Consider the following 12,456-nt stretch of genomic DNA (forward strand, 5'->3'; position numbering starts at 1 on the left):
TTTATTAAAAATAAAAAACTAAGAAATCACATGTACATACAGTAAGTATTCAAAGCTTTTGCCATGAAGCTCAAAATTGAGCTCAGGTGCATCCTGTTTCCACTGATCATCCTTGAGATGTTCCTACAGCTTAATTGGAGTCCAGCTGTGGTAAATTCAGTTGATTGGACATGATTTGGAAAGACACTCACCTATCTATATAAGGTCCCACACTTGACAGTGCATGTCTGAGCACAAACCAAGCATGAAGTCAAAGGAATTGTTTGTAGACCTCCGAGACAGGATTGTCTTGGGGCACAAATCTGGGGAAGTGTATAGAAAAATATCTGCTGCTTTGAAGGATCCAATGAGCACAGTGGCCTCCATCATCCGTAAATGGAAGAAGTTCGGAACCACCAGGACTCTTCATAGAGCTGGCCGACTATCTAAACCGAGTGATTGGGGGAGAAGGGCCCTAGTCAGGGAGGTGACCAAGAACCCGATGGTCAGCTACAGCATTCCTCTGAGTAGGGAGGAGAACCTTCCAGAAGGACAACCATCTCTGCAACAATCCACCATTTAGGCCTGAATGGCAGAGTGGCCAGACGGAAGCCACTCCTTAGTAAAAAGCACATGGCAGCCCACCTGGAGTTTGCCAAAATGCATCTGAAGAACTCTCAGACCATGAGAAACAAAATTCTCTGGTCTGATGAGACAAAGATTGAACTTTTTGGCGTGAATGCCAGGCGTCATGTTTGGAGGAAACCAGCCACCGCTCATCCCCATGCCAATACCATCCCTACAGTGAAGCATGGTGGTGGCAGTATCATGCTGTGGGGATATTTTTCAGCGGCAGGAACTGAGAGACTAGTCAGCATAGTGGGAATGATGAATGCAGCAATGCACAGAGATATCCAGAGAGCTCTTGAACTCAGACTGGGGCGACGGTTCATCTTTCTGCAGAACAACGACCCTAAGCACACAGCCAAGATATTAAAGGAGTGTCTTCAGGACAACTCTGTGAATGTCCTTGAGTGGCCCAGCCAGAGCCCAGACTTGAATCCGATTGAACATCTCTGGAAAGATCTGAAAATGACTGTGTACTGACGCTTCCCATCCCACCTGATGGCGCTTGAGAGGTGCTGCAAAGAGGAATGGGCGAAACTGCCCAAAGATAGGTGTGCGGCTACCCGCGAGGTTAATTGGGGTCCTGTGGATGCCTGCTTGCACTGAAGAGGACCGATCTTCACTGGATAATAGGTGAGTATTTAGGTTTTTTTTTACAGATACCACAAGGGATTCTACAGTGACAAGGGGACTGATGGGCTCCATGGGACACTAGGTAAGTATGTGTGAGTGTGTAAGTGTGCATGTATGTGGAATTAAACTTATACTTTCACGGTGTGTGTGTTTTGTTTTTATTTGGGTATTTCTTTTGTTGTGGAACTACAAGTACCAGCAGGGCCGTTATTTCCCTGCATGCTGGTACAGGTGGTTGTCCAAGTACCAGCATGCGGGTGAGGCTTTCTGGGACTTGTAGTTCCACAACAAAGGACAATATTCTTTATTCTTTCTTTGTACATAATTTGGGCTATCAGCCCCCATCCACCACCCAGGGAAGGGGGGACAGTCTCGGACTTCACCCCTGGCCCTTGGGTGCCTTGAGGGGGGGACCCCTTGATTTAATGGGTCCCCACTCCCCAAGGGAACCCTGGCCAGGGGTGAATAGTTGGGGGGAGTGATGCTTTGGCCGCAGGGACCTATATAAAAGTGTCCCCCGGCTGAGGCATCACCTCCCTGGCTAGTGGAGCCCAGTGCTGGTTTTAAAAATACGGGGGACCCCTACGTCTTTTTTCTCCATATTTTTGGAACCAGGACTAGCCCAAGAACCCGGTGATGGTTGTATAAATACGGGGAACCCTACTCAATTTTCCCCCAGTATTTAAACAACCAGGACCAGCACAAAGAGCCCAGGGCTGGTTATGTTTAGGAGGGGGATCCCACGCAAAAAAATTTTTTTTTAACTCTTTCTATACTGTACACAATAAAGCCCTGCACGGATCTCACTGATGCGGCCGGGCTTCATTGTGTTAAGTCCGGCAGTGTTTTACTATTCTCTCCCGTAAAACACTGCCGGCAATACGAATTACACCGACATCAGTGAATTCTAATTGAAAAAACAAGATAGTTTAGTAAATTACCGTGTTTTTTCTCAAAAAGTTGCATTCTCACACTGCTGATGTCAGCTGAGATTGATCTCGGCTGAAATCGGTAGAAATGAGAATCTTAGTAAATATACCCCAGGGTCAGAACCGAGTCTGACTGGGTTGGAAATGTGTCCAGAAACCTGGGTCAGGCCCGACTTTTGGTGGAAAAGTGGTATTACACTATACACAAATACACTGTTCTTTTTTTATTTCTTACATAGGCACAATCAACATACAACAATTTGGCATCAATTAACTACTTCAAAAGACATTGGGGGTCATTCCGAGTTGTTCGCTCGCAAGCTGCTTTTAGCAGCTTTGCACACGCTAAGCCGCCGCCTACTGGGAGTGAATCTTAGCTTATCAAAATTGCGAACGAAAGATTAGCAATATTTTTTTTTCAAACACTCCCATAAAACGGCCAGTTTCCGCCCAGAAACACCCACTTCCTGTCAATCACATTACGATCACCAGAACGAGGAAAAATCCGTGAGTAAAATTCCTAACTGCATAGCAAATTTACTTGGCGCAGTCGCAGTGCGGACATTGCGCATGCGCACTAAGTGGAAAATCGCTGCGATGCGAAGAAATTTACAGAGCGAACAACTCGGAATGACCCCCATTGGGGGTAATTCAGAGATGATCGCAGCAGCAAATTTGTTAGCAGTTGGGCAAAACCATGTGCACTGCAGGGGAGGCAGATATAACGTTTGCAGAGAGAGTTAGATTTTGATGTGTTATTTTGTTTCTGTGCAGGATAAATACTGGCTGCTTTATTTTTACACTGCAATTTAGATTTCAGTTTGAACACACCCCACCCAAATCTAATGGGCCCTACAGACATGCCGATCCGCCACCGAGGTGCCCGACGGCCGATACGGCTCCATTGAAGTGCAGGAAAATATGGACGAGATCATCCATATTGGCCTGCATGCACAGCCGACGGGGGACCAGCGATGAACGAGCGCGGGGCCGCGCATCGATCATCGCTGGAGCCTCCACACTGAAAGATATGAACGAGTTCTTGTTCATTTATGAACGAGATCGTTCATATCTTTCAAACAAATCGGCATGTGTTTAGGGCCTTTAAGTCTCTCTGCACATGTTATATCTGTCCCCCCTTGCAGTGCACATGATTTTGCCCATCTGCTAACAAATTTGCTGCTGTGATCAACTCTGAATTACCCCAATTCTCCATTTGAGGCTCACACATGTATAAATGTGGTTTCCAGATATCTCTGAAAATAAAATCTCCTAAGTATGGAGATTTTTTCTACATACATTACATTTCATCATTGTTCTATAGATTCATTATTGCAACACCATCTTTTATCCTCTATTCTATCTAGTTTTATATTTTACCTTTGGATATTGCTTCTTTATTGTTTCATTAATTCTGCCTAGAAGCTTTTTATACATAGTACATGTATTTATTTTCTACCAAGCCAATCAGGGCTTTTTAAATGACAGGCTGGGCAAGGTCACGTCCCTAAGAGTGACCACATCCCCACTCTAGCACCAGGCCAGCTTGATATCTTGGCATCTCTTTTAACCATGCAAGTAATTTCATCTAACCTGTATGTAAAACATAGAAAATTGGTCTTTGTGTGCTTTACAAAGAAGACCATTTTTATTTCTCTTTCTGCACTGGTAGCTGAGTTTTACTCACCGGCATTTCATACACTATTTGAAAACTGACAGCATTCCACAGTCAAACAGGCAGCCACCAAGCCCCATTCCACTACACATCACTTCCTTGCACATTGTGGTTTCCCTCTGGGAACCTTAACGATGGATGCTTTCCATACTCTTTGCAGTACCACAGGTGCATTGATTAATGACTGACTGACACATTTTAAAAGCTCTGCAGGTGGTACTTTCACTTGCGATTCTGAGAGGAAATCGTGCACTGTTATGTAGCCCACACACCAACAATCAACAACCTTCGGTGTGCCGATTGAAGAATTGGATTCTCCAGCAGGGATTTGCCATATTGATGTATGGACCGAATTAGGGTTCCCTGAGGTCTGGAATTGGGAAACAGTGTTCAAATACAAAAGCCTGGAGCACTAAATACACTAGCTGCATATTTCTATCTCTCAGAGGGAGCGGAATACCACAGACCTTTTTGGCAGCAAAGGTCATCACATCTATGCATCTCAAAAGAAGCAGCCCAACTCTTCCTTCCATCATACTTATACCACTTATACCACTTTCACATCAAAATCCTGAGTCCAGCCCGGAATCTGGGCACAATTCCAACCCAGGTCAGACATGGAACAGACCCCGTTTACACTGCAGCTTGATTCCCAGGTCGGACCCATTTACACCACACATGGGTGCAGTGTTAACTGTTCTACCAGTGCTTGGAGATGACATCATCTCTAAGCGCCAGTGAACCAGTTCTCCCTATGCTGCAATACATGCCCGGGTAGGATGACCCAGGTCACCCGTTCCCACTGCCCAGTTACCCTGGTCCTTCCTGTGTTCATCCCTGCTTGCTAACAGGGTTGAAATCCCTGGTCACTGGACCTGGGTTATTTTTCAGGGACCTTTTCACACAGAGCCAAGACCTGGGTTAACCCAGCAATTACCCAGGTTATTGCAGCGGTGTGAAAGAGGTATCAATTAGTCAATGCCTCATAACACATGTTCATTGACATCCCCACCATGCACCTACCATCATTTACCATCTCTATTTCTCCTACTCACTTCCTCCATATTCTCGCTAAACTTAGTTTCTCTCACCAGCACCTGTGTCTGCCCCCCTCCCATCATTATTTTCCCTTAGCCCTTTCCTCTTTTTTACATGACTGCATGCATGATCTGTTCTGCTCCCTGCAACCACTGCACTCACTAATTTGCACAAGCAGACACAAACCTCTCAATCACAAATCATGCTCTCATGTCCTAATTCTCACAATACTCCTCTCTGAACATGTCAACATCTCACCAAAACCCAGACCCCATACTTTTCTATCCAAAACGTCTCACCTCCCCTTTCTGTTCTATTTTCCTGTGCACCCTGTAACAGATCTGTTTGTAGCAAATTTACATCCATCCATGATCTACTTATATCAATGTCCACCAACAGCCTTGCCATAACAGAAATATGGCTTACTTCTTCAGAGGGAATCTTCCTCATTCTGACTCCCAAACCCAAAGACAGTCAAGTTTGAAGACTCCTACTCTATTTAAGCTGCCCCTTCTGAGTCAAACCTTTGGAACCCACCCTCTTCTTATCATATTTTGAAGTCCACACCATATAGTATATGTTAAGAGAATGGTAAGTACAAAGTTTCTGTACCCATGCACAGGTCTTTCTTGGGCATAGCGACAAGCTTTAATGAGGTCCATAGGCTGACCCATTGCTTTAGTACCTTCTTTCTATTAACAGTCCCATGAGATCAGGATTATTGGTGGTTGCTTGCTTAGAACAATAGCTTCTTACGTATTCTTCTACATGATCATCATCCTTGGCTTTGCATTCAACACCACTTAGGGGGAGATTTATCAAAGCTTGGAGAGAGATAAATTACTAACCAATCAGCTTATGTCCTTTTACAGGATGTGTTTAAAAAATGACAGGAGTTGATTGGTGGGTTGATACTTTATCTCTCTCTCCATTTTATCTCTCTACAAGATTTGCTAAATTACCCCCTGAACCTGATGTCTATGTTGGTCAGCCTGGTCGCATGCCTTAGGCTGCTTGCACATCATTTATTCATTTATATTTATATAGTGCCAGTTTATTCCGTTGCAGCTGTCAGGGGTATAGAAAGAACAGTCAAGACTACATCTGGGATGTATGTCCTGTAAAGAGCATTGCTCATATAGGGGCTAATTCAGGTTGGATCGCAAATGATGATCCAACCGGAATTGTTACGATTGCCTTGCGGACGCATGCACAGCGCCCGTCCTGCGCATACACCCGCACTTTCTGTGGGGGGCTGCAGAAAATGCGATATCCTCTGCCTGTCAATCAGGCAGAGGCGGTCATGGGGCGGGCAACGCTCCATTTCCAGGGAGGAGACGGAGCATCGCGGGGTCATTGCAGCGTGAACGGGGGCAGAGTCGGACAAACGGGGGCATGTTGTGGGTGTGGTCACGGTAGCTGCGTGACGTCGTGATCAGGGAGAAGGCGGCGAGTCTCCTGCGGGCACAGTCAAGCTGCACCGGCAGGAGGCTTCCAGTATCCGATCACTCGCAATTTCTGCTTGTTGAAGGGGGGAAGGGGGCTCCGGTCAGCATGCTGGGCGGCCTTGCCCAGCGATGGGCGGCCCCCAGCATCCTAGGAAAAGGATAGCAAATTCTGCTGATTAGCAGAATTTGCTATCCTTATTGAATTAGCCCCATAATGCATGTGTTCTGCTGTACCTTCCTTACAGTTATTTATTGCACCTCCTGTGCATGTTGGAAGGCACTACAGGTTGAGTATCCCTTATCCAAAATGCTTGGGACCAGAGGTATTTTGGATATCGGATTTTTCCGTATTTTGGAATAATTGCATACTATAATGAGTTATCAAGGTGATGGGGCCTAAGTCTAAGCACAGAATGCATTTATGTTACATATACATCTTATACACACAGCCTGAAGGTAATTTTAGACAATATTTTTAATAACTTTGTGCATTAAACAAAGTGTGTGTACATACACACAATTCATTTATGTTTCATATACACCTTATACACACAGCCTGAAGGTCATTTAATACAATATTTTTAATAGCTTTGTGTATTAAACAAAGTTTGAGTACATTGAGCCACAGAAAAAAAAGATTTCACTATCTCACTCTCACTCAAAAAAGTCCGTATTTCGGAATATTCCGTATTTCGGAATATTTGGATATGGGATACTCAACCTGTACTTGTTTAGCTAGTGCTTTTTTGGACACGTACATTGTCTACTTATGTCCACTTAAGACATAAATGAAACAATCTCCATTTTAGGAGAAAATGTAAACTGTTAGAATTCATTAATTAATTGGATGGTCTAAACATGATAGTAGCTAGTACTTTGTAGTGACAGTTTTAATTTTGTTGACATGAGCATTATTAAAAGGCACAGTAAATAGGTGATGTATGTATGAACTTGTATATGCTAGCCTACCAGATAGGAACACTTCAGTAAAATAAAATGTGTTGTGCATCAGCATTTTTACCAGTCTGCATGCCAGAGTCCTCAAAAGTCACATCCTGCCCAATCTATATATTCTAAAACTATGATTACCGATCATGAAATATAAAGTCAGTGTTGAAAGTGCACCTTATAGTTTTTGCTACAACACTTACATTATTATCAGTTGTGGAATCACCAGAAAAACATGTATAAATGTTATATAAACCATAAGAAGTATGTAACATTTCTGTAATTTATATTAATAATTAAATTATATTTTGGCAAGATGTTGGTTGTCAATTTAAAATAAACAACAATATGTCTGTTAGAATTCCACATGTGTTTCTGACTCCAGAAAGTCCCCTCCTGGGGCTATGGCCCAAGAGTCCCATCCTGAGGCTGAGGGCCAAAAGTCCACTACTGGGTGTGTAGCCCAAAAGTCCCCTCCTGGGTCTGTGGCCCAAAAGTGCTCTACTGTGGCTGTGGCCCAAAAGTCCTCTCTAGGAGCTGTGGCCTATAAGTCCTCTCCAGGAACTGTGGCCCAAACATCCACTCCTGGGGCTGTAGCCCAAATGTCCCTTCCTGGGGCTGGGGCCTAAAAGTCCTCTCCAGAAGCTGTGGCTTAAAAGTCCTCTCCAGGAGCTGTGGCCCAAATATCCACTCCTGGGGCTGGGGCCCAAATGTCCACTCCTGTGGATGTGGCCCAAAAGTCCTCTCCAGGAGCTGTGGCCCAAACATCCACTCCTGGGGCTGTGGCCCAAACATCCACTCCTGGGGCTGGGGCCCAAAAGTCCTCTCAAGGAGCTGTGGCCCAAAAGTCCTATCCAGGAGCTGTGGCCCAAACACCCACTCCTGGGGCTGTGGCCCAAACATCCACTCCTGGGGCTGGGGCCCAAATGTTCACTCCTGGGGCTGTGGCCTAAAAGTCCTTTCCAGGAGCTGTGGCCCAAAAGTCCTTTCCAGTAGCTGTGGCCCAAAAGTCCGCTCCTGGGGCTGTGGCCCAAAAGTCCGCTCCTGGGGCTGTGGCCCAAAAGTCCGCTCCTGGGGCTGTGGCCTCTGAACCCCCTCTTGGGGCTATGGCCTCTGAACCCCCTCCTGGGGCTGTGGCTCAAGAGTCCCCTCCTAGGACTGTGGTCTGAGAGTCTCCTCTTGGGACTTTGGTCTGGGAGTACCCTCTCTTGGGGCTGTGGCCTGAGAGTCGCCTATTGAGGCTGGAACCACTTTTTTAGGCCATAAAACTTGTAACACCTCCACATTCTCCTGGTCTACAATGAAGTCCAACTGTAATCAGTGGTGTGGTTACTTGATAAGCTTCCTCAGCTTCTTGTCTGTCAGGCCATTCACTTTCATGATGTTCAACAGATGTTTCATGTACTGTCCTTGATTTTTTAAGAACAGAGGAATTTTAGCATCGGGAAAGACTGCAAACTGCTTCAAACGGTGTATATCTTCATAGGATACCTTGAAGAAGAATCAAAGTACTTTTATTAGATAAACATAAGACTTCAGATGAAGTGGCTATACAAAGTATTCACCTACAATTCTTTTTCACATTTTATTTTCATACATAATGGAATTAAAATGGATTTACTCTTGGATTCTACTTGCTAACACATTCATTTGTAAAGTAAAGAAAAAAAAAACCCTACCTCTAAAGTAATTTAGCTACAAATAAAACAGAAAATACATAAATATTCACCTTCCACTTGATGCTAACACATTTAGCTGAAATTACATAGTGGATTAGCCAAATGCTTCAGTGGGCGTTCTCCTGATGGAATGATGGCTCAGGGGTAATCTTGGTGAGATTTAATCATTGTAGCCAGCACTAATTTACAGTATGAGTGGCTCATTATCATGTAAATAGTCATGGATTTGGGGTCTCATGATTATAAGGCTACATGTGCCTGTCCAACTGTGGCACATACAGTACAAATTCCAGCACACCTTGTCAATTGGTAGCATTGGGACTTGTAGTGACCACAGCAGAATAGCATCTGGCAGATTAAATTAAATGCCATTATCTCAAGGTATAGAATGGTGTTATATGTAGAAGTCAGTTGGATGCTCTATTTATTTTGCTGTGCTCATTAGGATCCTCAATGTACTATATAGCAGTCACTGGAATTCTCAATATACTGTATTAGATTGTTCTATGTCCTGTTTTATGGTCACTGTGATGTTCTCTTATGTATGGTGTCACTGGGATGTCCTCTGTACATTATAATGTCCTTTGTTGTATGGCTGTCATTAGGATCCTCTCTATGTTGTAAAGTTATCATTGGGAAGCTCTCTATTGTAAGATGGTCAATGGGTTGTTCTTTGTATTGTCTAGCGGGTAGGGCTAATGGTTTGCTAACCACACCCATGTTTGTCTTCGGCTATGCCTATAGTTGATTTGGTACAACCTTCATGAAGTCACTTTCAGAAATTTGTCCAGCCCACTTTATCCACCCAATCCTCTCCAAGTTAAGTCATTAAAACAGTGGTACCCAAACTAGGTCCTCAAGGACACCCAACAAGTCACGTTTTCCTGGCCACCTAGCAGATGCACAGGTGTAATCATTCCTCACTGACACATTTTAAAAGATCCACAGGAGGAGCTAATTATTTCTTATAGTAACATAGTAATTGAGATTGAAAAGAGGTAAAATGCCCATCGTGTTCAACCTGTATTAAATTGTGTTGATTATAATGTACCTGCTGAAGTAATGTTTTATGACTATTTAACAACTAGAAATCATGTTACACCCAGATTAACAACGTCAATATTTTAAATGTTAAAACCTTGGATATCATTTTCAATCAGAAATGTATCCAATCCTTTTTTAAATGCATTTACAGAGTCCGCCATTACTACCTTCCCTGGCAGTGAATTCCAAATCTTTATTGCCCTAACAGTGAAGAACCCTTTCCTCCGTTGCGTACGGAATTTTGTCTCCTCCAGCCTCAGCGAGTGCCCACGTGTCCTAAACAGTGTTCTTTAAATAAATAATTCCTCTGATAACTCTTTGTAATGCCCCTTTACATATTTGAAGATATTAATAATATCTCCTCTTAGACGCCTCTTTTCCAGTGTATACGTATTCAACCTAGTAATCCTTTTCTCGTAGTCCAGTCCCTCTAGCCCTTTAATCAATTTAGTACAGTAGCTCGTCTTTGAACCCTTTCGAGTTCCCCGATATCATTTTTATACAGTGGTGCCCAAAACTGAACACAATATTCCAGGTGCGGAAGGACCAATGATTTATAAAGCTGCAAGATTACATCCTCGTCCCTTGTCTCTATTCCCGGTTTAATGCACGCTAGCACCTTACTTGCCTTTTTTACTGCGCTTTGACATTGTGTACGGTTATTAAGCCTATTATCAATTTCACTTGTGATTCTGTGAGGAGACCTGGAAAACATTAACTGTTGGGGGTCCTTGAGGACTGAGCTTGGGAACCACTGCACTAAAATAATAATTACTAAAGTATCTAACATAACACAAACAGCTTTGCCGCAGAATTGCCTTTTTTTGCCTTATTGGGTAAAAAAGTGAATGCAACAAACCAGTATCATAGTAATAATAAAATGACACAGATAGTTTATACTTTTAAAATCAGCATTTGTTAGATTAAAATGACACATTACATCCATAAAAGGTATATACACACAAAAATAAAATTTTATTTAGGTTACTAGTTAGTATTTTGGACCTTTCAAATATATCATACATATCTTCCCTCCGCAACTGTTTCTCTTTTGCACCTCTGTCCACCCCCAGTCTGTCTTTTTTTTTTAATCTTTGAATCTTGGTCCACCCCACACCCCAGTTTGTCTCTCTCATCTCTCCCCTTATCTCTTTCTCAACTTTGTGCACAGATCTGTCTCTCTCATCTCTGTCCCCCTACACCTTTATCTCTCATTCTAATCTCTGTTTCACACCATTCTAACTCTTTCCCATCTCTACTCGTTGTGTATCTCTCATCTCTGTTCCCCTATCTGGTGCATCTGATTTGCAGGAGTGGTGTTATCGGCAAGGGGGCTCGGTGGAGCCATGAATGGGGGTAGATATGATTGGATGCATTGGCGTTTCTATAATGGGTGCAATGTGTGCGGTGCACACGGGCCCGTGGGTCCAGTGGGGGCCCACTCCGCACACATTGCACCCATTTAAATACTTACCTTACCAGAGTCCAGCTGCGGGTGCAGCGTTCGCGGCGGAAATCACCGCCAAAATGTCCACCGCACATGCATGGTAGCAAAATTGGTCTCCGGATCATGGTGGGTGCCATGTTTCCGGATACCTGCGCATGCGCAGTAGACTCCAGCGCAAAGCCGGAGTCTACAGTGCCGTTCAGAGGAGGGGGCCCACTTGGAGGTGCACACGGGCCCCCTCCTCTGTAGAAACGCCCCTTCTTGGATGGGTATATATGTAGGTGGGGTGGATTGGCTCTAGGCACTTACAGGAGGGAACAATATGTCTCTTATCTCTGTCCACGTATCCTCTGTCCACTACTCCCCCAGTCTTTTTCTCTATCATCACTAGAAGACCCCCAGTTGGGAGCTCAGGGATAGTGTGGGGCAATAGTTCCAGGTGCTGCCAGGAGGGAATAATCCTCCTTACATCTGTAAAGTGATGAGGGAGAAGAGAGGCTGTGTATGTCATGAAGTCAGTGAGAGCTGTGGGTGCAGGTTAAGGGTGAGCTCTAGACTGACACAATAGGAGATTATATAACAGATATCAAAGAACATGGCTGCCTCTATGAAATATGTCTCTCATTTATAATTATATATATATATATATATATATATATATATACCCAATTCCAAAAGTCGGCACTCCATGGAAATCAGGGCAATAACTTGCCAGGGTGCTCTCAAGGGGCCTGCCAACCCCCTACAATACTCTCCAAGAAACAGAGGCACTACCGGACTTCAACATGAATGAAGAATCGTGGTGGTTTATTCAACGTTTCGGGGTACTGCCCCCCGTCATCAGGACACACACACACATATATATATATATATATATATATATATATATCAATCTACTAATAGGCAGGCAGACAGCATTCTTATTTGGAAACCTACTAATAGGCAGGCAGACAGCATTCTTATTTGGCAACTTGCACAATGGATCTAATGGGGTGTATATATATTAAAG

At 43.9% G+C, this 12,456-nt stretch overlaps 1 protein-coding gene across 1 annotated transcript in view; it reads right to left on the reverse strand.

The window, feature by feature from the left end:
- Nucleotides 1-7,546: 7,546 nt before the first annotated feature.
- The window catches only part of LOC134928912 (putative tyrosine carboxypeptidase MATCAP2), a 41,793-nt gene continuing 36,883 nt past the window's right edge, over nucleotides 7,547-12,456 (reverse strand). Inside the window, exon 7 of the mRNA XM_063924838.1 lies at nucleotides 7,547-8,768. Coding sequence (XP_063780908.1) covers nucleotides 8,607-8,768 — 162 coding nt within the window. The 3' untranslated portion in view covers nucleotides 7,547-8,606. The remainder of the gene's footprint in view (nucleotides 8,769-12,456) is intronic.

The sequence above is a fragment of the Pseudophryne corroboree genome, chromosome 5 (assembly GCF_028390025.1).
Source record: "Pseudophryne corroboree isolate aPseCor3 chromosome 5, aPseCor3.hap2, whole genome shotgun sequence".
NCBI classification, from domain to species: Eukaryota; Metazoa; Chordata; class Amphibia; order Anura; family Myobatrachidae; genus Pseudophryne; species Pseudophryne corroboree.